General features: G+C 38.6%; 1 protein-coding gene across 1 annotated transcript in view; it reads left to right on the forward strand.

Annotated features, from left to right (window-relative positions):
* The window catches only part of lama2 (laminin, alpha 2), a 228,005-nt gene that overhangs the window by 99,164 nt on the left and 105,499 nt on the right, over positions 1–23,342 (forward strand). The window contains exons 15-20 of the mRNA XM_013910321.1: positions 6,735–6,839; positions 9,802–10,013; positions 10,438–10,549; positions 12,758–12,871; positions 15,594–15,721; positions 19,025–19,111. Of these exons, the coding sequence (XP_013765775.1) occupies positions 6,735–6,839; positions 9,802–10,013; positions 10,438–10,549; positions 12,758–12,871; positions 15,594–15,721; positions 19,025–19,111 (758 nt within the window). The remainder of the gene's footprint in view (positions 1–6,734; positions 6,840–9,801; positions 10,014–10,437; positions 10,550–12,757; positions 12,872–15,593; positions 15,722–19,024; positions 19,112–23,342) is intronic.

Raw genomic sequence — 23,342 nt, forward strand, 5'->3', positions numbered from 1 at the left:
ATGTTCTGTGTGCCATGTGTTTGTCATTTTAGAGACGTTTGTTTTCCAAGGCTTTTGTTACAATCTGGTTTTCATTTCCTAAAGGGTGATTTCCTTTGTCCCCCTCCTCATCCTCCCCGTCTCTTTTTTTCCCTGCCCAATCTCCTGAAGAGAGCATCTGTTGCCACTGTCTGCTTTTGTATTCGCAAAATTGACAGAAAGCAGGCGCACATTTCTGTGAAGTAGCTGGCATGTGGTACGTACTACGTACAAAAGAAAGTTACATGCTAATTGCATGTCATTACTCCCCGCACACAGTAATTTCTTTGATTGTGGTTACTGTACTTTTCTTCTTCAAAGTAGTGATGGTGCTGATTCTTACCTCTAAATTCTCCATGAATGTCCACAGCGTTTGAGATCAAAAGTCGCTAAAAGTAATAGAAAATGTTTAAAATTGACATGTGTATGTTTATTTGTAATGTGAGAAAATAAATAGACATATAGGAATCATCATACAAATCATTGTAAATTGTTGCTCTTGTGGTTTAGTCAGATTTCTGGGTTTTTGGTAACTAAATACTATTTGGATTAATTATATTCTATATAACTGCATCTGATTAGGCAACTGCCACCATCAGTCCTGTGCAAAAATGGGTGTACTTACCTTACAGTAGATCCATACTATTCTTGCCTAAGCTAACGCCAAAATCAGTCCATTTGACTAGTGGGATCACTATGCACAGTGCAATGCACCGGACTCTCGAGTGCTGTTCAGTTGGACCACTGCTTCCTCAACAGCTGCTGCCAAAGAAATGTTTTGTATTAAGTAATTAGGAAATCTCTAAGGCACGCGAGAGGACACAGTGTTACTGAAGCACAACCTGCAAAATTTTGTGGTTCAGGCACCAACTTAACCACAAAGTGCAAAATGATTAACATCTTTGTTGCCTGAACGGGTGCTTTTGAAAAGCTTGTGTGCATCAAAGAGAGAAATGATATGAGAGTAAGAGAGACAAAACTAAACATATTCATGCTTGGACGTTTAAGCACAGAGTGAGTGCAAGCCAACAGGCAAGTGTACTGAGGGAACAAAAGTGCCCGGATGCAGTACAGAGCCTTGACTGAGTACAGCTTAAGTCTGGGCTTTGGGTGGGCCTGTCAAGGACTTGTTGATTGTTTGCTTTGGTTTACTTTTGTGCACATTTAAAGGTGAACTGTCGCCCTATAGCTTCAGGTCGCTGCCCTCCTGAGCAGGTATTCTCCAATGACTTTTCTATATTTGGATGAAGTCATCCTTCCCTCAGTTCTGACTAGTTTCCTGGTCCCTGCTGTTGAGAAGCACCCCAGAGAATCTTTATCCTTATGCTCTCAGGGTGTCCTTAAATGCCTTTTGAGAAACACCAAGTGGGCTGCCATGTACCTCTAACTTCTGAATCTCTGTTACCATGACTGCTGGGGTCCTGGTCACCTCCCACATGGACCTTCTTGCTCAGTTTGGCAGCAGCGCCAGCTCTATGAAAATTCCTGGAGGGGGTCTTCTTTCTTTTGCAATTACCGACTCCTCTGTGCTACTGGGAACATTCAAAGCAAAGGTTTTGAACCCTTGCTCCCCACAATTTTAGCATCTAAGTCTACAGCAAGGTTCTTTGGATTTCTGAGGCTGAGGTTTTATCCTGAAGTACAGCGCGAATTTTCCTTTCACAGAGCCATGCATATATGAGGGTTTGTCCCTATCATACCTTTGAGTCCATCAGAGTTCTACATACTTGCTAAGGGTTATTAAAGCTAATAACATCTGGCTAGAATTTGAACTTTTACAGTAAAAGCTGAACGATTAGTAAAATTAGACAATCAGTTTCAGATTTTTAAGACGTTTGCTGTGTTTCTCATGTTCTTTTCATTTTGTCATCATACTCGTCTGAGTGCAGATTGATGGGAAATGTCAATTCCATTTATTTCACAAATCATAAAAATACAGTTTGTCATTTCTCTACATACATACATATACACATTAGCACCCAATGTAACATGAGTAGCATATATCTTTTAACAACTATCAATGACTAATTTGATGTAGTGTTTTATAAAAGTGTGTATAAGGAACAAACTCAGCTAAATTTGAATAATTTTATGTGGATATGAGAAAACAGGTGTTGTTAAGCAGATATCACTTTAGGAAAGAGGTCTTCGCCTTTTTCTGCAAAACTCGCAAAGAAGTCAAGCTGTAGCACAAATCCAACTCTTTTTGGACAACAACAGTATCCTAAAATTGGAATGGACTAACCCTTAAATTATAATACTCGACTAGGCTACTTATGATTATGGAAAAGCCCTATCCATCTTACATCAGGGCTCTGCTGAGAACCTTGGAGGAGGACTGAGGTCAAACGTGACTCATATGTTGAAGTCACCCAACTTACAGTGACTCATCCTTACACCTCTTCTCCGTGCCAAACCCAAACCCACTGCTTGGCACAATGCCAAACTTTACTCTCCTCATTTTCTATATTTTATCCACTTTATTTTTAATTAAACTGATAAACAGGGGCATTATTACCAGTTTCCCCTCCTTCATGAACAGCAGCATGCACACCTTCCCATTTCATCATGTTTAGTTTAGTATGCTCCCTTTTTTTTCACAGTAACTACTCCTGTTTTGATATGAAACTACTTTATCCCTTCTCTCAAATAGTATTGAAGTGAGCTGAATGGCTTGTATGATACTCATATAGCCGTGGCTGTGACAAAGGGTTTCACTCTAATGAAGATTGTGTCAGCTTCTTGATTAGGGTTTTAACAGTGAGGATTATGTCTTGTTCTTCTTATTCTGACCACTAATACAGTTAATAACCGGCTTATCAAGCTCACAAGGGATCTCACTGATGTCTTTTGCAGCTGTGTGTGTGCGTGTGTGTCTGAGTGTTTATTGTTCCTTCGTTTCCACTACACATGATTCTCCTCTCCCTCCCCGTATGTCTCTCTCCTGCTGTGCTGTTCTGTTGGCCTTTTTTTCTCTCTCCTGTATTGTGTTTCTGTATTTCAACTCCCCCCTAGGGTAGAGATGGGTCATCAGGTTGCCATGACAAAAGCTTTGATTGTTGCCCAGGTTGAGTGGACGGCATCAGAGAAATGAGTTTTTCTGAGAAATGTCAATAATTTCAAAGGAAGTAAATTGCAAAATACAGGAGTCCTAAGTGGACGGAGAATCAGAGTGAAAAAGCTTTTCTGTTAGTTTTCAGGTCATATCCTGCTGAATGCTTAGTGAACACAACAAACAGAAACAGGTAAAAAAAAAAAGTATAGTACATGCAAATCCACTTTTTATAGCTCTTTGCACAACTGGAGTAGTAAGTTGAAGCACTTACAGATCTGTGCAACTTTCTTGTGTTTTTATCTAGATTTTATTCTATGCCAGCACTTCCTATACTGGTGAACAAAACACTATGTTGTAGTAACAGCAAATGTGAATGCCCATGAGATAGACAGTATTTGATTTTTGGTTCCATAATTCTATATGTAACCATACAGAATTACAGTACTATTTATTAGACTGACATCCAGTGTTTATGCCACAGCTAAACTAAAATAACAATATTGATTATTATAATAAAAATAATGTGTCTATGTCTCTGTAATGGCTAATCAACCAGTGTGTGTACACTCTTTACAAGTGAGCAAAATTTTATTTTATTATGCTGGGTTTTTTTTTTATTATTTTCCGATTAGGATGACAAATTGTAGTTATTTTTGCAGTTATCATTCCTGAACAGAACATTTATTTTTAGCCAGTGAATGTTTTGCTCTAATAATTTCTGACTTTTCAGACAAGTCCATTGTGCTTGCTCAAATTTGGGTATATCAAAATGTAATTTTAGTTAAAAAAAAAAAAAACCTGACAGATTTTTTAAAATACTTGTGTTTTCTTATTTTTATGATAAGTGGTCTAATAAATTTGTTAAGCAAATGTTGTTTTCATAAGCCACAAGCTAAAAAGCCTGGGAATCAGGACCTTGTGAGACTATAATGTATTTTCAGCTCATATCTGGAGTGTTGAAAACTTTACTAATCAACATTTATACTGCAAATGAAATGTAAGATGAGAAAAAATACAAGTTATATATAATTAACCAAAATGCAGACAGAGACAGAATGTTAGGCTAAAACTGGGTTTTATTATACGAGCTGATTTCACAAAAACTAAAAGGTGTATAAGCTAAACTCACAATTTAAAAAAAAAAGTGTTGTAAACAAACTAAAGCTAAACTTAGCTTCTTCTTTTTTTGGTCGCCACTGTGGATTATCTGCCTCCATCACCCTATTTTATATACTTTTCCTCTTCACTGGTAGCTCCATATTCAGCATCCTGTATCCACTATCACTCCTCTGTGCATGTCCAAACCATCTCAGGCTTGCCTTTCTATCTTTGTCTCCAAACCACTCAACACGAGCTATACTCACATCTACTCCTGTCCACTTTGGCCACTCCCACCTAAAACCTTAGTTGGAATCTTAGCATCTCCAGCTCAAACCAAAGCTAAGCACACACAACAGTAAGGGTCAAGCAGATAATCACAAGGGCAGGAATAGAACCAAGAGAGGAAATAAATTAACAGAGGATGCTCAAGAAAAAACAATTACGAAAAAAAAAAGAACCATTAGGAACACAAACACACACAGACAAAGAAAGATGAGAAAAAAGAGGAAAGTAGAAAACAGCGGGTCAATAAAAGAGTAACAGGAATCAAGATTAAAACAAAATTCAAAACCTCGTCCATCTGCATGTTGTGTGAAGGTTTAAATCTTGCTGTTTGACTAAGTCTCACCACTAATCAGTCTATTTCCATCTGCAGCAGGCAGCTGTTCCTCATGAAAAGCCCCAACCCTAACCCTGTTACAATGATTATTTTCTTTTTTCCCTGCTTGCAAAGACTTGGGAGAACAATTTAATAAAACCAAAAACTACATGTTCTGATAGCCTAGGGTTAGAGTTAGGCTTGTGATCATGTAGTAACTGCTGATGCCTCAAAAGGTTAAGACCTATACACTGTCTAGCATCAGTGAATGATGAGACAAACCTATTGACTACTTGTTTAACACAGTGGGGGTCTCTAAATTCCCAGATATTTCCATTAAGGATAGGGTCTAGGATTGTATTTTTTCCTATATTTACCAGAAAAAAAACTATTTCTAATGCTAATGCTAATTTTCAAATGTTGTATTTATATTATCTCGTGCTTTCTCAACGTGACCAAAATGAACATGGAAATAAAATAATGCGGGTTTAAGTAAAATAAATAATTAAAAGCATGCTATGAAATTTTCACAGTAATATATGTAGTTTTGTTAATTGGTCAAAGTATGAAGTCTGTGTTGTGCTTTTTAGCAGGATCTGTGTCTCTGCTTTATCTTTTAAGTGCTGGTAGCTGTAGTGTCAACAACGAGTTCAAAAAAGTGACGAGATCACCAAAAGTTACTTTTTCCCGTCTACTTGTACTGATCATACCATTTATTACACCTGTAGTCTAGCGAGTACATTGGAAGTGGATGCGTAGCTTATCGTCCTTTTTGTTGCACTGGAATGAAGTTCAGACTTTTTTCTTTTTGCATGAGAAACTAAGCGTGTATGCAGTGGTCATGCTAGAGGGCTGATTAGCTAATGGAGGAGGAGGTCGGGCAGCACAAGTGTCTGATGTGTGTGGGCTGTGTGGGTTTAAACTATGATTTTACTGTCCTCTGGAGTCCAAATCAGCAAATGGAGGTAGATAGAGGATAAGTGTTATAGAATAAAATATCCACCAAGTACACCTCCAGGCACACTGGTGTGGATATATCTGTGTATGTGTGTGTGTGTGTGGTTTTTCAGTCAGTTGTGAAAACGGTGATTCCGCCTCGTGGTTTAAAAAGTGAGTGTAATGATGTAGAATGGAAGAGGTTTATAGAGGCATTAAGCCTAACTCTTCCTCCTTCACTACCTCACTCGCTCTGTCTTTCTGTCTCCAGCTCTATTTCTTCGTCTCTCTCCCCCTCATCCTCAATGTCCCCCTCTCTCTGTTTTTATGGTGGCATTATTATCTCGCTCTCCCACCCATTACTGTTCAGGTTGAAGCAGAATAATAAATTTCAGGATCATGCCGATGCAGCACTTCTCCAGCTAAAGCTCATTCTGTGGACTCGACAGAAACGCTGCACCAAAACAACTCGAGACAACAAAGATTGTAGCATATACCTGCTTTCTTCATGTTTTCAGCATTTTAAAACTATTTTAGGGGGAAAAAGTCATTATTAGATGAAGACGTTGTGGTGGTTTTTCTGTGTTATTGTGGGTTTGTCTATGACTTGTACTTATTTACAACTTTTCAAAATCTCTCTGACTAGATAACATTTTTTGCATTTTCTAAAAACCTCTTTCTGTGAGACTATGATTAGTTTAAAACAGTGTATTAGGCTTTTTTCCTTCCTACTAATATACTTTGTTAACATTTTCAACATTTTTAAGTAAACCTGCCTCTACATCCGAATTTTTTCTTTGTCACTTTTTCTCTCACTACTCTGATGGTTTTTTGGTCACGTTTCGCTTTTTAATCCGTGCGCTCTATTAGCGTCAAATAAAGCAGAAACATGGACCTTTAAATCAATCTAATAGTGAGCTAAGTCTAATGAGCTACGAAGCATGGGAAATCAAAAGGTCAAAAGGTGTTGTTTTTATTACAAACTTGACTTTCTAACTTGTTTTGTCTGCCTTTGTCATTCTGCAGCTTTCAGCCTACGGTGGGAATGTCATTTTCACCGTGTCTTATACTGTAGAGCAGCAAGAACAAGTGAGCATCAGAGTCACATCAGAGCCTGACTTAATCATAGAGGTAAGTTTTTAAACAATTCACTACTTACTTGTAGCTGCAAACTTAAACTACTGTCAACATGCTACAATGGAGAGATATTAAGTCAACCAGGACTTGAGACTGGTCGGCTACCACCACCTGATAGGGAAAAATGTGTGCTACCTAAGCAGTTGGCGAGTGTTTGCTGGTTGTCTGTCACCCAGTGAAACTGCAGAATAAATCTTGGTCGTTATTGGTGATTGTTATCAGATTGCATGGAGGACACAGACTTGTCTGCAATCACTTGAAAGCTGCTTATTAACAGTCAGACTGGAAACTGAGAACATTCACACTTAAAGTGAAAGCTGTGCCTTACTGCTACAACCAGCACCTTTTGAAGACTTTGAACTCTAATACATTATTTAGTTTAATATTTCAAGTTGCGGTTTTCAATCCACAGCCACAGTAAGGGCTGAGACTGATTTCACATAGCAACAGCCATCAACCTCCAGCAACCACTTGCCAACTGGTTGGAGATTGCAAATGCCTGTGGTTGATAGGGGAACTGCATGACTGGAGCTTTATCAATTGGTTTCCCAACAACAGCCAGAAATTTCTGCCAATGTTTGAAGAAGTGGAACTTTTTATTTAGAATAAATAAAGGACCTCTAGCAGCCACTCAGCGACCAGTAAGGGAATACACGTTTTTTCCTAGTGATCTGTGGTTTCCGGGAGTCCCCAAGTGTTCTCGATGCCTATGTGACTCTAGCCTGAAACAACATATCCATGCAATCTATATGCATGGGTTTAAATTGTGTCGTTTTTTTGTTTTACTTTTTGATTCCTATATTAAACTGTCTTGGTGCATTTGGGAGACTCCTCAGGAACAGCCATGCGGTAGAGCCCAGGAATGAGATCCAACTGAACTGACTATTTCAGTTAAAGGGGTTGACAAGGACTGCTCCCAGCACTCAGCAAATACATTATTTTTGGTATCAGAGTAACTCAAGTGTGACTTTTTCTGTTTTTGTGTACTTGTTTTTGCGCTGTTTTCTGCGACCATGAGGACTAAATGAAGTTGCAAACAGTTAAGAAAAGACAGACAGTCACACACACGCGCACGCAAGCAGCTGCAGCCTGAGGAGAACTGCTGAACTTAGCAATAAAAAATGCAGATATACTCTCTCGCCCCTTCTCTCCCTGTATGTCTGTATAATGAGCAGGTTGCAATATGATGTATGGCAGCAATAAGCAAAGCAGCCACACTATTAGTTAACTGTTTATATCTCTCATATCACTAAACAACATTGTGTCTGTGTATGTGTGAGAGCATGGAGTACACAAAACAATGCACAGGTTGGTGTGTATGTGTGTCCTCTGTGCTGGAGCTGTAGAAAGGATCCAGTTGCTTTGCTAGTGTTCGAAGAAGTGGGAATTCTAATTAGAATAGTTGGAAGGGCTTTCAGAAACGATCTAAAATAAACTGCAGTAAATGTGAAAGCACCTAAGTCTCACATACTGACTGCAAAGAGAAAGCGGCGTACTGTGTACGGTAGGTGAGAAAGAATGGATCGAATGGATGAAAGGGCACGGAAAGAAAGCCATAAAAGGAGGGAATGAAAAGAAAAAGAGACTTTGAATCAAATAAAGGCAGGGCAGACTGAAAAGTGAAATAAAAGATGGGAAAGAAAGAAATTGACAAAAAAAGGAAAAAGTAGTGGAAGATTGAAAGGAAGAATGGTGGGTGTGAAACAACACAAAAGGAAGTGAAAATGAAAAAAGGAAAAGAAGAAACAAACAGTGAAGAACGGAACGTGGAAATAAACAAAAGTAAGAATGAGGAAGAAGGAAAATTGTGAGACGGATAGTCACAGACCAATGAGCTTGTGTTATTTAAAGATGTGTCAGTGAGATCGACAGACTGGGAGGAGATGGGAGGAGAAGGAGAGGAGGACAAGTGTCGGTCTTGTTGTCAACAAAAAGCCTCTCCAAATGATGACAATAATGAACCACCTACACACTGTCAGCCAGCTCTCTCCCTCTTCACTGTCTCTCTTTCAGCCTTTGTCTCGTTTTGTTCCCTCTTTTTCTGCCCTGCTGTTTACGCTGCATATCTGCATCGAGTTGTAATATTTTTTGTTGCTTGTTTTTGTGAAGTTCAAGAAGAAACTTGTGTGTTGTTCGCAAGAAGTCGGCATCTGAATAGATAATAATCTCTCTGTCTTTGTATGGCTCTGTGGCTTTGTTGCTTTCCGTGCCTTCCTCTCGATCCATGCCCACTCAATCAGTCCACTTTAGCACAGTTAAAGTGTGTAAAGAAAGAAAGAAAAGAATGCTGTAAACACAGAAACGCAGTCTTGAGCCGCCTCTCATTTTGTTTCAGGAAAAACCTTATAAAACTTTCCCTTTGTGATCTAATTTTTAAAGTAAGAAGTGAAATGTTTGTATTAAAAAGTATTAAGAATTGAACCAACATAATGATGTTTGTCTTTTTAAGGGATTTTTTAACTGAATTCATTTTCTTACTGGTAAATAAAAGTGAGGTGACTCTTTCATTTTCCCTCTTTGTCTCTGTCATCCTCTGATTTTGTGCATCTCTTGGCTGTGCTGCTGGTTTCACTGTCTTTATGACTCCCCCACCTCCCCCAATTCAATTAGTTTTTATTTAATGGTTTATTGGCATAGTAAGCTCTGCCTCTCTCTCACTCTCTCCCTCCATAAGTAGTTGTCACTCTGTGTTAGCCACTACATGCCATTGATCCGTTCTCAACAAGAGATAGTCAGATACCAGGCCTGGGCTCAATTTACTTTGCATTTAGTCCATTCAGTATGTCAATATAAACTGGAGCTCATTACCTAATGACACATCTTTCACTCTCACTCATTTTTTTTAGATAAGTTATAAATGCACATGTCAGTGCTGTCATAAAAGCAACAGAGGGAATGCCGATGTTTTACATTTATGAAATTAAAAGTTCAAATTGTAATTCTTTTGCTCTACCAGGGAGGAGGGATGAAGATTAATTACAAAAGGTTTGGCGAGCCTGTCTACCCATCCTCATCCAGCACCAGTCACATAGTTCTCCTGCCAGAGAACTTCCGGGTTTCAGAGACGGCACAGCCAGTTAGTCGGAGAGATTTCTTGTCTGTGCTGGCAAAAGTGACGAGTGTGATGGTGCGGGCCTCTTACAGCACAGAACGCAGCGCTGTTTACAGGTGGGTACGGAAACATGTACACATTTCGAAGTGTGCCATCATGACGTATTGATCATACGCTGTAAAATAAATCATTATATTAAAATTAAGCTTGTAAAATTAGTCTCATTTAGCTGTAGGAAACAAAATTTTCACTCAGAATCAAGACTCTGAGGCATCTCCTTCTTATAGCCTGTGAATATCACGGCTTTAACCTTGTGCAACCTAAACATAAAGATGGTGGTTTTATAGGTGAAGCTTATTGCCGTCTGAGAGTAAAATCTGCCTGAGAGAATGAACTCGGCTCATAAAACCTCTAAAAGACTTATCAGCAAAACTGCCCTGTTTACACACAAGCTGTATGTTTAACTGTGAAGGCGGACAGACTCCCAGTATGCTGTATGATTTTGCTTGATATTTGTATTTCTGTGCCCTCCGTGTGCAGACTCCACTCATTTTCTATGGAGGTAGCAAATCCCGCTGCTATAGGAGAGAGGAGAGCATCAGCTGTAGAAGTGTGTTCTTGCCCTTATGGATATGGTGGAACTTCTTGTGAGGTAAATACACACCATTCATCCATTTGTGTTAACGGCTTATCCAATGGGCACATAAGGCTGGTTGGTTACATACTGTAGCACTAATGCATAGAGACAACCGTTCATACTAACATTTATACCTACAGTCAATATAGACACAAGCACATAGAACAAACAAGATGCTACCAGACAATAAAACTTATAGAAGGGATTAAAAACAAATATGACAAGAACAGAACCAAAAAATATTTAACTAAATTCAATATCCAATTGGGCCAAGAGATTAGTAAAGATCTCTGCTTCAGATGGTATTGTTGCAAAATGTATCCTGAATAGAATTAGGTATATTACACATAGCTAATTATTCCATTTGTATGACAAAATAACATCCAATCCAATGTGCAAAAGGTGGATAGGTAGACTTACAAGTCTACAAGAATCAACCACAGTTACTGGATACAGAGCCGTCTGGACATTAGGTGGAAGTCTGAAGCTTTCTGCAGAACATGAAGAAAGTTGTGGTTACCTTTAATTTCTCTGGAGAGCGTTGCTGAAAACCTGGAAGCTTGTCTCTTGTGAAAACACACATTCTTTGACAAACACTTTTTTGCTAGCCATAAGTCAAAATTTGGGGTTATTATTTTGAAATTTCAACTTTCAAATTTCAATAATAACAATACGTTGTTTTCTCAGACGTTTGAATTGCTAAGACCTAACTTTTTTAGATCATTTTAACTTATGAATGACAGTTTAGGGTTTTTTTTTTTTTCTAGTTGTGGGGAAAATATTTTATAGTCTTGAGTTCATGCAGAACCGAATAAGACGTGTGAGCATCGCCTCAGCGGAGCAACATTTGTTGCACTGAAAGGGCATTGATGAAAAGATGTGGTTCAGTTTTGTGTGGCGTAACTGCATATCTTTGGACTGTAGCGCTGTGGAGTGAACCCATGCATCCACTGGGAGTACATGGAAACTCCACACAGAAAGGCTGTGGAGGCTGTAGCTGTAAGATGGCAGGTCTAACCACTGCACTGCAAACAAGCACAAATAAACAAAAAAATCATTCAAACACAAAGAAACATTGATTAGAAAAAATTCCAGTGCAAGAAAGGATTCTTGAAAAAAAAAAGAGTACCTATTCAAAAGATTGTAAGCCCACACTGAAATGTACGCAGTCACTTAATGATGTTGGTGTGTATTTCTATGTTAGAACATCACATGTGTACTTTTAAATGTGGCTAATGCTAACACATGTACAAGTAATCCCTGTGAGCCACAAGTAGAGGCTTCAATTTGTATCCTGCTATACTGACATTAACTCAGGATGCATTTCCTTAAATGTTCATCAACTGAAGGCTTAGACACCCATACATACAAACAACAGTCTCTTTCTGTAAATGTTTGTGCACAGTTTTGTGTTACAGGCATTTAGTGTACTGATTCCTTGATATACTGCATGTTATGCTTGGTAATACTTGACTGCACTTCAGGTGGAATTTTAGTGCATTCGTTTTTCATAAATACATCAAAAAGAAGTGTCCTTATTCATGATAACACCTTATTTCCACGCACATATTCCAGATGGGATTTTTACTCAAAGTGAAAAGATGTTTGTCTGTGTAGCTTTTAGTTATCCAGATCATGGTAGCTGGAATGAGCTCAGAAAGAAAGGGACTTTTTTAAGTCCCGTGAAGACTTGGTTTAAATACCTGGAACATTCTTTAGAACTCAAGAATCCTCTTGGATGAGAGGTGAAACATCTCCACGAAACCTAAAGAAGTCCTCTCCATTTCTTTCCAGGCTCCTCAGACAGATGGTTGGAAATGCTGTGGATCAGCTTATATTATCTGGGGACTGTTTAACTAGTCTAAAACATCCAAACATATCTCAGAACATAATTTTATTCAAATTGTATTGTGATTCCTAAATTTGTCTCATGGAGATTTGAATTGCTTTATTCAAAGAAAACTGTAAACAATAACACGAAATTACCGTTTAGTCTCAGAATGCAGCTGATGCGCTGTTGTTTTAGCTGACAGCATCATGCTTTTGAAAGTCACACACAAGCGCACACGAAAAATATTCCAAGTGTTGCACTCAGAAACACACACACACTTGAGGTGCTAATTAGAGGATCACCATGTAATTACTCTACGCTACAGCAGCTTGAAGAAAGACACTCCGTCTGGCTTTCTGTATTTTCTAACTTTGTGATCCTGTGTGTTTCAGGCGTGTGCGCTTGGTTTTCGGAGGGTAAACGGGAATCTGTATAACGGGGTGTGTGAACCTTGTCACTGCCATGGACACACAACACAATGCCATGAAGTCACGGGGCATTGCTTGGTAAGTAGCTTAGTAGTGGGTGAATTATGTCACCTGTTTCTTTTTCTTTTTCATTTGTATTTATTATTTATTACTATTGCTTTTATGTGTTTGTTTTATGTGTAAATTAATACTCAAAGATCTAACCCTATTTATCATCATTAAAATGTAATAAAAGAGTAATGAGTAATGAGTTCAATTTTCTTTATTTGTTTGTTTTGAAAAGTCTCATTTCTTTCATTAACCGCATTCTTTTTTTTAATCAGTAATTAAGGGAGTTGAATTGTTTATTTGGAAGCCGTGGATTACATGTATTCATATTTTTTCAGTGTTTTTGTTTAAAATGTGTCCAATTAATTGAGGAATTGCAGAAAATCTTCCAAAATTGGTTGAGTTAGCTGAGTGTGAGAGTTTTGAAATGAAAGACACTCAGAAGCTAAATGCATAACTTAATATGGAATACATAAATGAGCTTTTATGTATACAAAAGAGTTTTTTTCGTATTAGTTGAAGTCTCCCCGGATTTGCCATCTAGTGGTGAAGGCAGGAATTGCAGTGTGAAATGAATAAACATTCCAGATTGGCCTTCTTATGTGCATCTGCTCACATGCACTCACCCCAGTCTGCACATTGCCTTAGGGTTAAGCTGTCAGTTACCATCGCACATACACACACCAGAATACACACACAACACACACATACACAGCGATCTATGGGTTTTGTATTGCCATGTTATGTTTCATTATAGATGAGGAGGATGCTGGGATGTGTCAGGGGGAGGCCAACACACAGAAAAAGACAGACAGACAGGCAGGGAGGCGCTTTCTTTTTCTCTGACACACACACACACACACACACAGAGGAAGACAATTTGACGTGAACTCACTCACAGCACATAAACAACCTCTGTATACATATTCATACACAGTGAGTGGCAGACAGATCTGCACACAAACACACCTCTTTTCTGAGGAATTTGATTTCCAGCTCGGGTTGAATGACTGAATGATGCCATGGTTATACAGGTTAACACACTGTGTATGTGTCACATTGTGATTCACCATTTGGGACGTTTGAGCTGAGAAAAAAATGATTTGGAATAAGATGACATATAAATGCACAGACTAGCTCAAAAGTACCACTGGCGCTTCAGCTGGACATATGAAAACAACCAAGATTTTGGCCAATAAAAGAGCTGTCTATTATAGATACAGCATAATTTTACGGTTTAAAAACTCTTAAACTGAAATCTTCAGATTTTCTATTTTACGTTCTCAGTGTTGAAGAATTTAGTCTTATTAAATAAGTCGTGATGCCACAATTACAAAAGAGCACTAATGGAAGTAGAAGGTTTTATAGCATAAGTGCAGGTTTTAATATTGAGTTTCTCTCTGGAAGCAACTTCTTAATTCAGATTAAAAAGATGCAACAGAAGAAGCATCGCTGTGTTTTGATATATGAAGGTGAAGCCTCCCATTAGAAACCGTAGGGTGTCGAGGACTGTCGATTTTTAATTTCAGAGAATTTTTTGTACTGCCACTAAATCTGGCCTTAACTATGTTGTTTGCAGCCTTCACAATTTTGCAGGTAAAATATTGTTGGGTTGACTGTTATGATGTTGGGTTTCTGTTAAACCATTTCCTGTTTTATTTTGGAATTCTTTGTCTGTTTATGTTGTTGATTTTATTTCCTGTCTTTGTTAGTTTTCCTTGTGATTGTATGCTCTGCCCTGATTAGTCTCATCTGTGGCGTTCTTCATCCCTGTTTCCAATTAGTCATCATTTACCCGGCTATATGTGTGTGTCTGCAGTTGTTTTCATCTTACTTGCCTCATTTACCTAGACCTCATATTGTTGTCACCCTGCTTGGCACGTGACAAGGTTATGAATGTGATAACTGGAGAACCGGGTGACGTAGGATTTTGAAATTCATATCACAGTTGCATCTACTAAAATCTTCAGATGAATTTGAATCTCGGTGAACTTGACCTCAAGGTAAAGGTCAGAGATCAACTTTACAGAAAATCTTGTGAGCACAATAAACTGAGAGCAACGTCACCTAGGCTTTTCAAACTGATATCATAGGTGTGTCAAGGTCAGAGGTCACCTTTTTACAAAAATCTGGTTCTGCTGGTGTTGCTTGTGTTGCCAGGATTTTCTGGTGTAGTTTTGTATGCAAACCACCCCCACAATGGCAAAAAGCTCCAAAGGTGTGAACTGTTTAGTTTTTATCTTTCTAACCTTTAACTTTTAAAAACAAAAAAAATATTATGAAAAAAAAAGCAGATCTGTTCTAACGTCTTTCTTTCTAGTTTCTTTTTCTTCCAAGTCTCAACTTAAATCATCCCCTTTTACTATTAACTGCACATGTATGGCTTGACTCAGTATGGTACAGGTTCAGTTCGTTGTTCTTCCTGTCTGTCTTTAGCATTTTTGACTTTTGGAAATTATGCAAAGTTCGTCTGCAGATGTGTATAATATGTACGCAGCTAAAAAAAAAAAATAAAACAAATACTCGAGAGGTTTTTTGTTTCCAAGACAATTCCTTGTTACTTGAAAATAAAAAATAGGTCTTATTTGGAGTTTTTTCCTTCCTAAATGACTCAACAGAACAATAGCACAATGTTGTTGAGGTATTTTTATCATTGCACAAACTGCTTAAACTCTTCTTTGAAATTGCATCCTCAGAGAAATTGACTTGCTCTCCTGACTCAAATGAACTTTAACCTATTTTTCTCCCCCAGGACTGCTCCCACAACACCGCTGGCCCCTACTGTGACACCTGCCTGCCAGGTTACTATGGCAACGCCACCCGTGGGTCACCTGCGGACTGTCAACCCTGTGCCTGCCCGCTCAATATTCCCAGCAACAAGTAGGTTCTGAAGACCCTGGGGTTAATGCAGCCAGGGCAGCACAATTTAATCAAATGCCTCAATCTATCACTGTTGACCCACCTGACTCTGCGGTCCCTATTTCTCTTAATAATCTCCCGTCTCCTCCTGACACTCTCACCATGTTTTTTTTTTTTGTGTGTGTGTGTGGTCTTTAGAGGTTATCGCCACAACTAGAGACTTCATCACTCTCGGCGGGAATATATTTGTAATGACATTAATGGAAATATCATCACCACAGGTAGACTCATAAATATAAGTGGAGAAACATTATCCCTGTGGGTGGAAATGTCATTGTCGCTGTTAGAATCAACATAATTTCTACTAGGAGCCTTAACACAGTAGAAAATGCAAACCTCCCACAAGTCATTAAGGGATTGAAAACCCTTTAGCATTATATTCCTCTCATATGGAAAGCTACTCATGCTGTGGCTACATCACAGACTTGAATGACAGATGCTCAGATTACACCACACAACAGTTTTCCAAAGAGATGCAAAAATACTACCAGACATGAAGACCTTTAAACCACAGCTATTAAAAAAACATACACATTGATATGTTGTCTAGGGGTAGGCACATTGCTCAGTTACATGCGGTTATTAAATTGAACTCCCTCCGGGACCACACGTGTTGATAAAGTTTAGAAAAATCATCGTTTATAAGAATTTATTTACACACGTCTGATTTGGTTTATTCATGAAGCATACACATAGTACATAAATGACATAATTTAATAGTATTTTATGTTGTTTTGAGTTTTTGGGTTTTTTATTTTTTTTTTGCAAAGATGTCTTCACAAAGTGGAGTCATTAAAATCAAAACTACCAGCCGGTGTAAATTTGGATAATCTTTCCTTCAAGGTGTCCTCCTCATGCATCTCTGGTGCACTTCAGAGCAAGTGTTATTATTACGTTTCTCCCTGGAAGTCCAATTTTGTATCCTGGCACTCTCTGCAGTGCACGCAATGTCCACTCTTCTAGCGTGTCAAAAAGCCAACATTTCAACTTGAATTTTATATAGGCGAATAAGGGAAATGCTGCTAGCAGTGAGTGAAGGTGTGTTGGTGTGGCCAAAAAAAACATGCTGTACTCTAGCACACTTTTGCCATAGTTTGGTCTATTTGAGTGGAGTGCCCTCCCTCCGGATGTGTCGGTAGACTGCTTGTTGAAAGCCTGATCATGGAGGACAAATTCACAGGGCACAACCCTGTCAAAAAATAATGAGCGTGCTCCTACTCGTGCTTCTGATTTGATGTGCCACCTTTAGACTTGTGCACTTCAGACTTTTTGACTGAGAACTCCTCTTTAGTGTCTGAGTCACAGAGCCAGCCGTCATCTCCTGTGAAGGTTCTTGAGATAAAAGGAGGGTTAGTATGATACTGAAGCTGAATTTGAGGTCCATGGTTAAGTTGCAAATGCAAAATGGGTCTTCCTCAGAGCAATATATGAATAATAGTATCACTGGAATTGGTGTAGAGAGACGCTCATGCAAAGTCCAATCTTATAAAGGCAAAAATTGTAAAATAAATTATGCAGTTAATTTTTTAGTAAATGTAAGAAATGATCAACTTCAGACAGAGTAGGTTATATATAGACATTTTATTTTTATATTATTATATTATTGAGCCGCAGATTTTCTAAATGACCAGGGTGTGATGCTCTATGGGACTTGCATGGACAAACAACACAGGCAGCAGCAGCTGAGAATTCTCATGCAGTCATGACATGACATATTCAAAACCCTAAGCGCTAAAGTAAGACACAACTCTCTCATACCTCAGGCCTCCACACCACCCTGGCAATAATAATAATAGCTTTGAGAAGCCATGCCTTTCACCCCCCTCAAAATAGCCATCCAGTCCCTTATGTTTACCAAAATAGCTAGTTAGATTGTTCCACTTATCTGTAATGTCTGAGCTCTTATGAACATCTGATGAAGTGATTAGTGTCAACAGGGGAGAAGACTGGGGTTTTTAATCAAATCAATAAAAAAAACTGCTTTTTTTTTGGATTGCTGTTCTTTTTAATTTATGCCTGGGATTAATTCTCTAACTGCCAAGGACACGTTTTTGTCTTTTTCCCCCCCTTTTTTTAAAAATCACTATAGTTGAATGGAAGTTAATAGTCAATTATGTATCCACGCAGGCCTTAAAAATCTGCAGATAAAACTGTATATGTCTGTTTAACTAAGCATTTTTCACCGCCATTACGACCTAAAATTGTGCCAAATTTTTCCAAAAAGTATAACACGGCCTGCTTTTTTTCCTATTATTTTTATTATTATTTGTATTTTAATCTTGGTATTAATCAGTTTATCAGCTTTAAAGATTATTTATTTTAGTAAAATGTGTTTTTTATGATTTTGTTAATTTTGCAGATACCACCTTGCTAGATATATTTGCAGACCAGTGACATCCTTCCCATCCTGGCCCTTGCAATACCACTTCTAAACTGCAGCAGCCTCCTTCACCTAATGATCCACACGGCAAAATCGGATAAGAAACATAAAAGCACAATCCTTAAAGGCACTTTAAAACTGCATCACTTTAATGACCACCAGGGGGCAACTCGTGTGACGCGAAATAACTTCTTCCTCAGGTTCCTTGCTCTGTGACATCAGTAAACACTTAGCAATAAAGCATTAAAATGAGCACAGCTGCAATTTGGCTGTTTACAACTTTATACAACTCTTCTCATACAGCTATGAATTATTTACATTTTATACAGAAAGTGTTTTTCAGTGTTTGTTGTCCACATACTCTGGCCAATGAAATGTTATTTGTAACTCAGTGAGCCAGCACACAATTAATGAGCCAGTCAGTCAGCTAGTGAGTCAGTCTGGTGCCTGGAACCCGAGCCAGCAGAACTATCTATAGTTTTTGGAAGTGGGAGGGTGAGAGAAAGAGGGAAAGAGACTATCATTTTACTTTGTCGCTGTCTCTTTCTCTCTCTCTCTCTCCCCCTCTCCCTTGGTTCGTTAGGCTACACTTTGTAGGGTGGAAGAGGGTTTTTGTAGTCAGGATTGGTGCATGTGTGTGTGCAAAACAGAGAGGAAAGTAAAATGTGTATGTGAGTGAATGTGTCATTCAAAGTGCGAATGGGACTGGGAAGAGAAAGCAGAGAAGCAGGTGTGAATGTGTATATGAGGAGGCAAACAATGGCCTTAACTCGCCTCTGTCTTCTCTTCTTCTTCCTGCCTTTTGCCACACTGGGACAACGCTACCAAACTCATCAAAAACTTCAACAACAATCGCAACAACTTCATCTTGGGAACCATGGTAGCTTCAGTCCAACCTGCCACTTGAGTCAAGACGGAGAGCTGCTGTGTGATCAGTGTCGGCCTGGCTACACAGGACCACGATGCGACAGGTAACACACAGTCAAAGCGCTTAGAAACGGTGAAAGGTCTGACACAACTCTGCCTGAACTATGTGCCTAATTTTCACCTTAGCCCAGCTAAGTTCATTATTATTTAATTAAATGACACTGTCAGAAACACACATCTATTAGTGTAATGCATTCAAACCAGCAAAGTATGTTTCATGACCAAATAGTGGCACTATTAGATGTACCCAACTCTAAGTACTAGAAAGTAAACCAGACTTATAGTCAGTTGTTAATTTTGTTTTTTAATGAAAACGGAGAAACTACTGCTCATTAACTGTTTCTTGAGTACTCTGTCTCATTGTCCATCTATTTTATTAGCTGAGTGACATTCTTCTTCCATTAGCTATGGGCTCACCAGTGCAAAACTAATGAGAAAAATATTTCTCTCTGGATGTGAGGCTTGTTGAAACTTCAGGCTATACTGTCATGTTATGACATGCACCGAGTAAATATAGACGTTTCACCACCCAGGCTGACTCAAATACAGTACATTTGGTTTGTATTAAAATAAAACTGCTCATAGTTAAAATTCTAAGGTTCTAATGTGCTGTAAGAGTACTCTTCATTATGTTTGCTTTTCATATAAATATATATGAAAAAGCATTTAATAAACTTCAGACAAAGCCTTGTTCTTGCTTTTTGCTAGATGGAAGGGGCCTACCGGATGTTTGATGTGCTGATCTGATTCATGTTTTGTTTTTGTAAGCTTTTATGAGCTTCTTTAGTGACAAGTTTTTGGAAGTATTTTTTCTTCTTCTTTTTTACACCACAGCCTGGCAACCCAGAAGCTGTTTTCTGTTGTATAAATTTATAAATCTTTCATAAACTCAGTTGTTTGCACTGTCGTCACATAGCAAAAGAACATCATTAATCATAAAAAGTGTTTGCCCTGGGCATGTGCTGATTTCTTACATTCTTAAAAATTGGTGTCTAAAGCTCAAAATGTGTTCGTAGTAATCATGTTCTATAATCAAACTAGTGCACTTCTCAAACACATTCATTCATCTTCTTTTATTAGATAACCTATGGCAAATTTAGAATTGCCAATTACCCTTACTCATGCATGTGTTTAGTCTGTGGGAGGAAGCCAGAGATGGGTGCCCAGGGAGAACCCATGCAAGCATTAGGAGAATATGCAAACACCACACTGAAGGTCCACAGTAGGCAGCTTGATTCAAACATAGGACCTTCTTGCTGTGAGGCATCAGTGCTAACTACTGTACTACTGAACTGCTCTTCAAATCTCATAGTTCTATCTTGTAAAGCAAATGATTCAGTCTTGGGCCTGAAACATTCTTAACCTCTTATTCTCGAACTTTAAATGGGTAATAGGCCAGTTCACTGGCTTGGAGGCAGTTTTGGAAGGGAAGCAGGCAAATGGGTCACTTTTTAGAAGTAAAATTGGTGCTGTAGGAGGAACTGAACACCAGGTTCAGGCACCCGACATTCATCAGACCCAAGAGGTTGGTATAGACAGAAGGACAGACCGTGTGTAACAATGCCCCTGCTTAACCAGCTAGCCCTAATGGCACTGGAAGGTTGGGCCCATCCTTGGAAACAAAAGCCATGAGTGCCATGAGAGTGTGCACATCTTGGTAACAGTAGCAAATATTCAGTTAACAAATTTAAAGGTCGAATCTTGGCTGCTCGGTTGAGGGGAACGTATCAACCATGATGTAAACCACTGAGTTTCTGGTGTTTGCCATTGAAGTCAACTGACCACTGTCTCTAATGCCGCATAGATTAGTGTTTACATTTTCAGCTTTTACAGCTTTTACAGATATGCAAGGATATGTTCATATGTTTTTCTTAATGAGAGTAACAGATTAATAAAACAACTTAATATTGGCATATTTACACTGTTATTTATAAACAGTCTCAAACATTTGAGCTAATATGATGACAAATTCTGCAGTTGCAGTTACCCGAGCTTTTCTATTTGTTGCTGCTGGAGGATGCGGCGCCTCAGTTCGCTGTCCTGAATAGTATGCATGCCATGCATTCCACATCAGAATCTCTCTGTCTGCCTTTGAGTCTTTTTATAAACCTCATTTGCCACTGGAAAGTAAACTGACTCATTGCCAGCTCTGTCTGTCATAGAGTAGCATCTGCACCACATTGCTTTCCAGCCACTGTGCAATATGGCCTCGTGCTGGAACGTGGCCCAACCAATACAATTTGACTCCTCCACCTTTCCAATCTACTTCTGTGTCCGTGTATTAATGAGTGACCACATGGTGCAGTCTGTGTTTTTAATTAATCCTAAAGTAGGAAAAAGCTCATAATATAGTAAACATTCCTTGTTGCTGCTTTTAATGAATTTAGAAGATGGTGTTTAATTTTGGGGAGTCTGTGTGTGCCTGTACATGTTTACCTTTTGTGCCTGTGTGCCGGTAAATTTATGGATCTGCAGCTGAATATACAGAAGGCATCTGTGTATACATTCTCCTATCCACATGCATGTGTTGTTTTGATCTCACACTGCACAGTCTCATAACGCACAGGAGCTGATGTAATGGGAAATATTTTATTACTAATGACAGCATTAAGTAGGTAATCAGCAGTTGGTGTTTCTTGTTCTATTAGTCTAATTGATACCTGCTATGCACTACCTGCCATTACACTTCATTATCTACAGTGCTTTTGTTGTTGTTTGTGGTAATTAATTGTAATGCGCCAATTTGTCTGTATTATGGGCTTTAACAAAATAAGCTGGTCTATTCCGCCCATGCTAATAGACTATCCACTCACTGCTAAGTGATTCTGCTTTTCAATTTCCTGTCCATAAACAGTCATTTAGAATATAGCTGAAAGCTCTTTATTGCAGCTGCTTAACAAATGTAGGTTAAAACACTTTGAGTCACGGGGTGCTATTTAGGGTGTGCCAGTATGTTAATGGTCTTGCAGATAAGGTCTTTCATTTGTCATGTTAGGTGCTTGCTGCCAACTAGCTGATATGATGGATATAATGTACTTTAATCGATCACCCTCTCATCTAGAATGCAGAGGGATTAAAGTGAGGGTTATTGTTAATGTTGTCGTAATACTACTTATTGATGTTAATGTTAAGAGATGTGCAAATGTAATCATATGTCAAGCTTCGCTGTACGTGTGAGTAAAAGTAGAAACTGTAACACGGAGGCTGCTGGAGGCTCCAAAGTAACATTCAAAAATAGAAATGAAGACTCCAGGAATTAAGTATCTGTTACTTAATTGACGCATTTTAATTGACGTATTTAAATACCTTGTCTCTATGCCGGTTTATGGAGTTTGTCTCAGCTACTCCTCACATGACTGCAGGTGACTAAATGAGTAAATGAGTGGAATAGTCAGTTCACATGGGATTGTTGCTAGTAGTATTAAAATGAGTGTTGGCAGAGCATTAGTTCAGCATTACTAGATAGCAGCAGATTAATTGGTGCTTTGGTTTTAATGAAACTTTTCAGTGCAAAGTTCAGACAATTACTGTATATTGGATTTGATTGACAGTGGCCTGTTAGCAGCAGCAGCACCATCGCAATTATCATCAAACTTGAAACAGCCCTCTTCAACCCGAGGATGACACCACAAAGAAATGCGTTTAATCAGAAGCTTTTTGTGAACTACGAAAAGTACTCTGACAACGTTTTATGGCTTACTTTGTACTTCATTGAACGTTATAGTAAAAAGCTGATTCCAAAAATGATTTCCAGGTGCTGTTAAAGCACTATAGTTTTTCACATAGCTAATTGTTAATTCAGGATTGAGGATTTCAGCTTGTTCTTTTATGAGGAAATTAGTCTAAACTGGTTGATGGTGCAAATTTGAGAATTGTTTTAGTGTCGTTCTGTTTTAGCCTGTGTTGGAATGATTAAAAAAAGCCTTTAACAGTTTTATTGACAGTGGAGACGAACATAATTAATGATTATATTAAGAAGAAACTGAGCATTTATTCCCCTGTTGTCGACTCTCCATTCATCACTCTGAGAATACAACGCGACTGTTACGATCCAAGCCCCTCTGCCCTTCTCTATCTCTCTTTACAAGTTATGCCATACATTTCCTCCACACTCTGATGATTTTGACCAGGTGTTTAACCCCTCCAAAAATATCAACTTCAATCACGCTAGACTAGCCACTATAAATACCTTCACTTCCTCTTGAGGCCCAAGTAACTACACGTATGCATGACTAGAATAGAAGCCCTAACATCGGAATTCATCTCGCATATAAG

The sequence above is a fragment of the Pundamilia nyererei genome, unplaced genomic scaffold (assembly GCF_000239375.1).
Source record: "Pundamilia nyererei isolate P.nyererei 1_Seehausen unplaced genomic scaffold, PunNye1.0 scaffold00041, whole genome shotgun sequence".
In the NCBI taxonomy this organism is placed as follows: Eukaryota; Metazoa; Chordata; class Actinopteri; order Cichliformes; family Cichlidae; genus Pundamilia; species Pundamilia nyererei.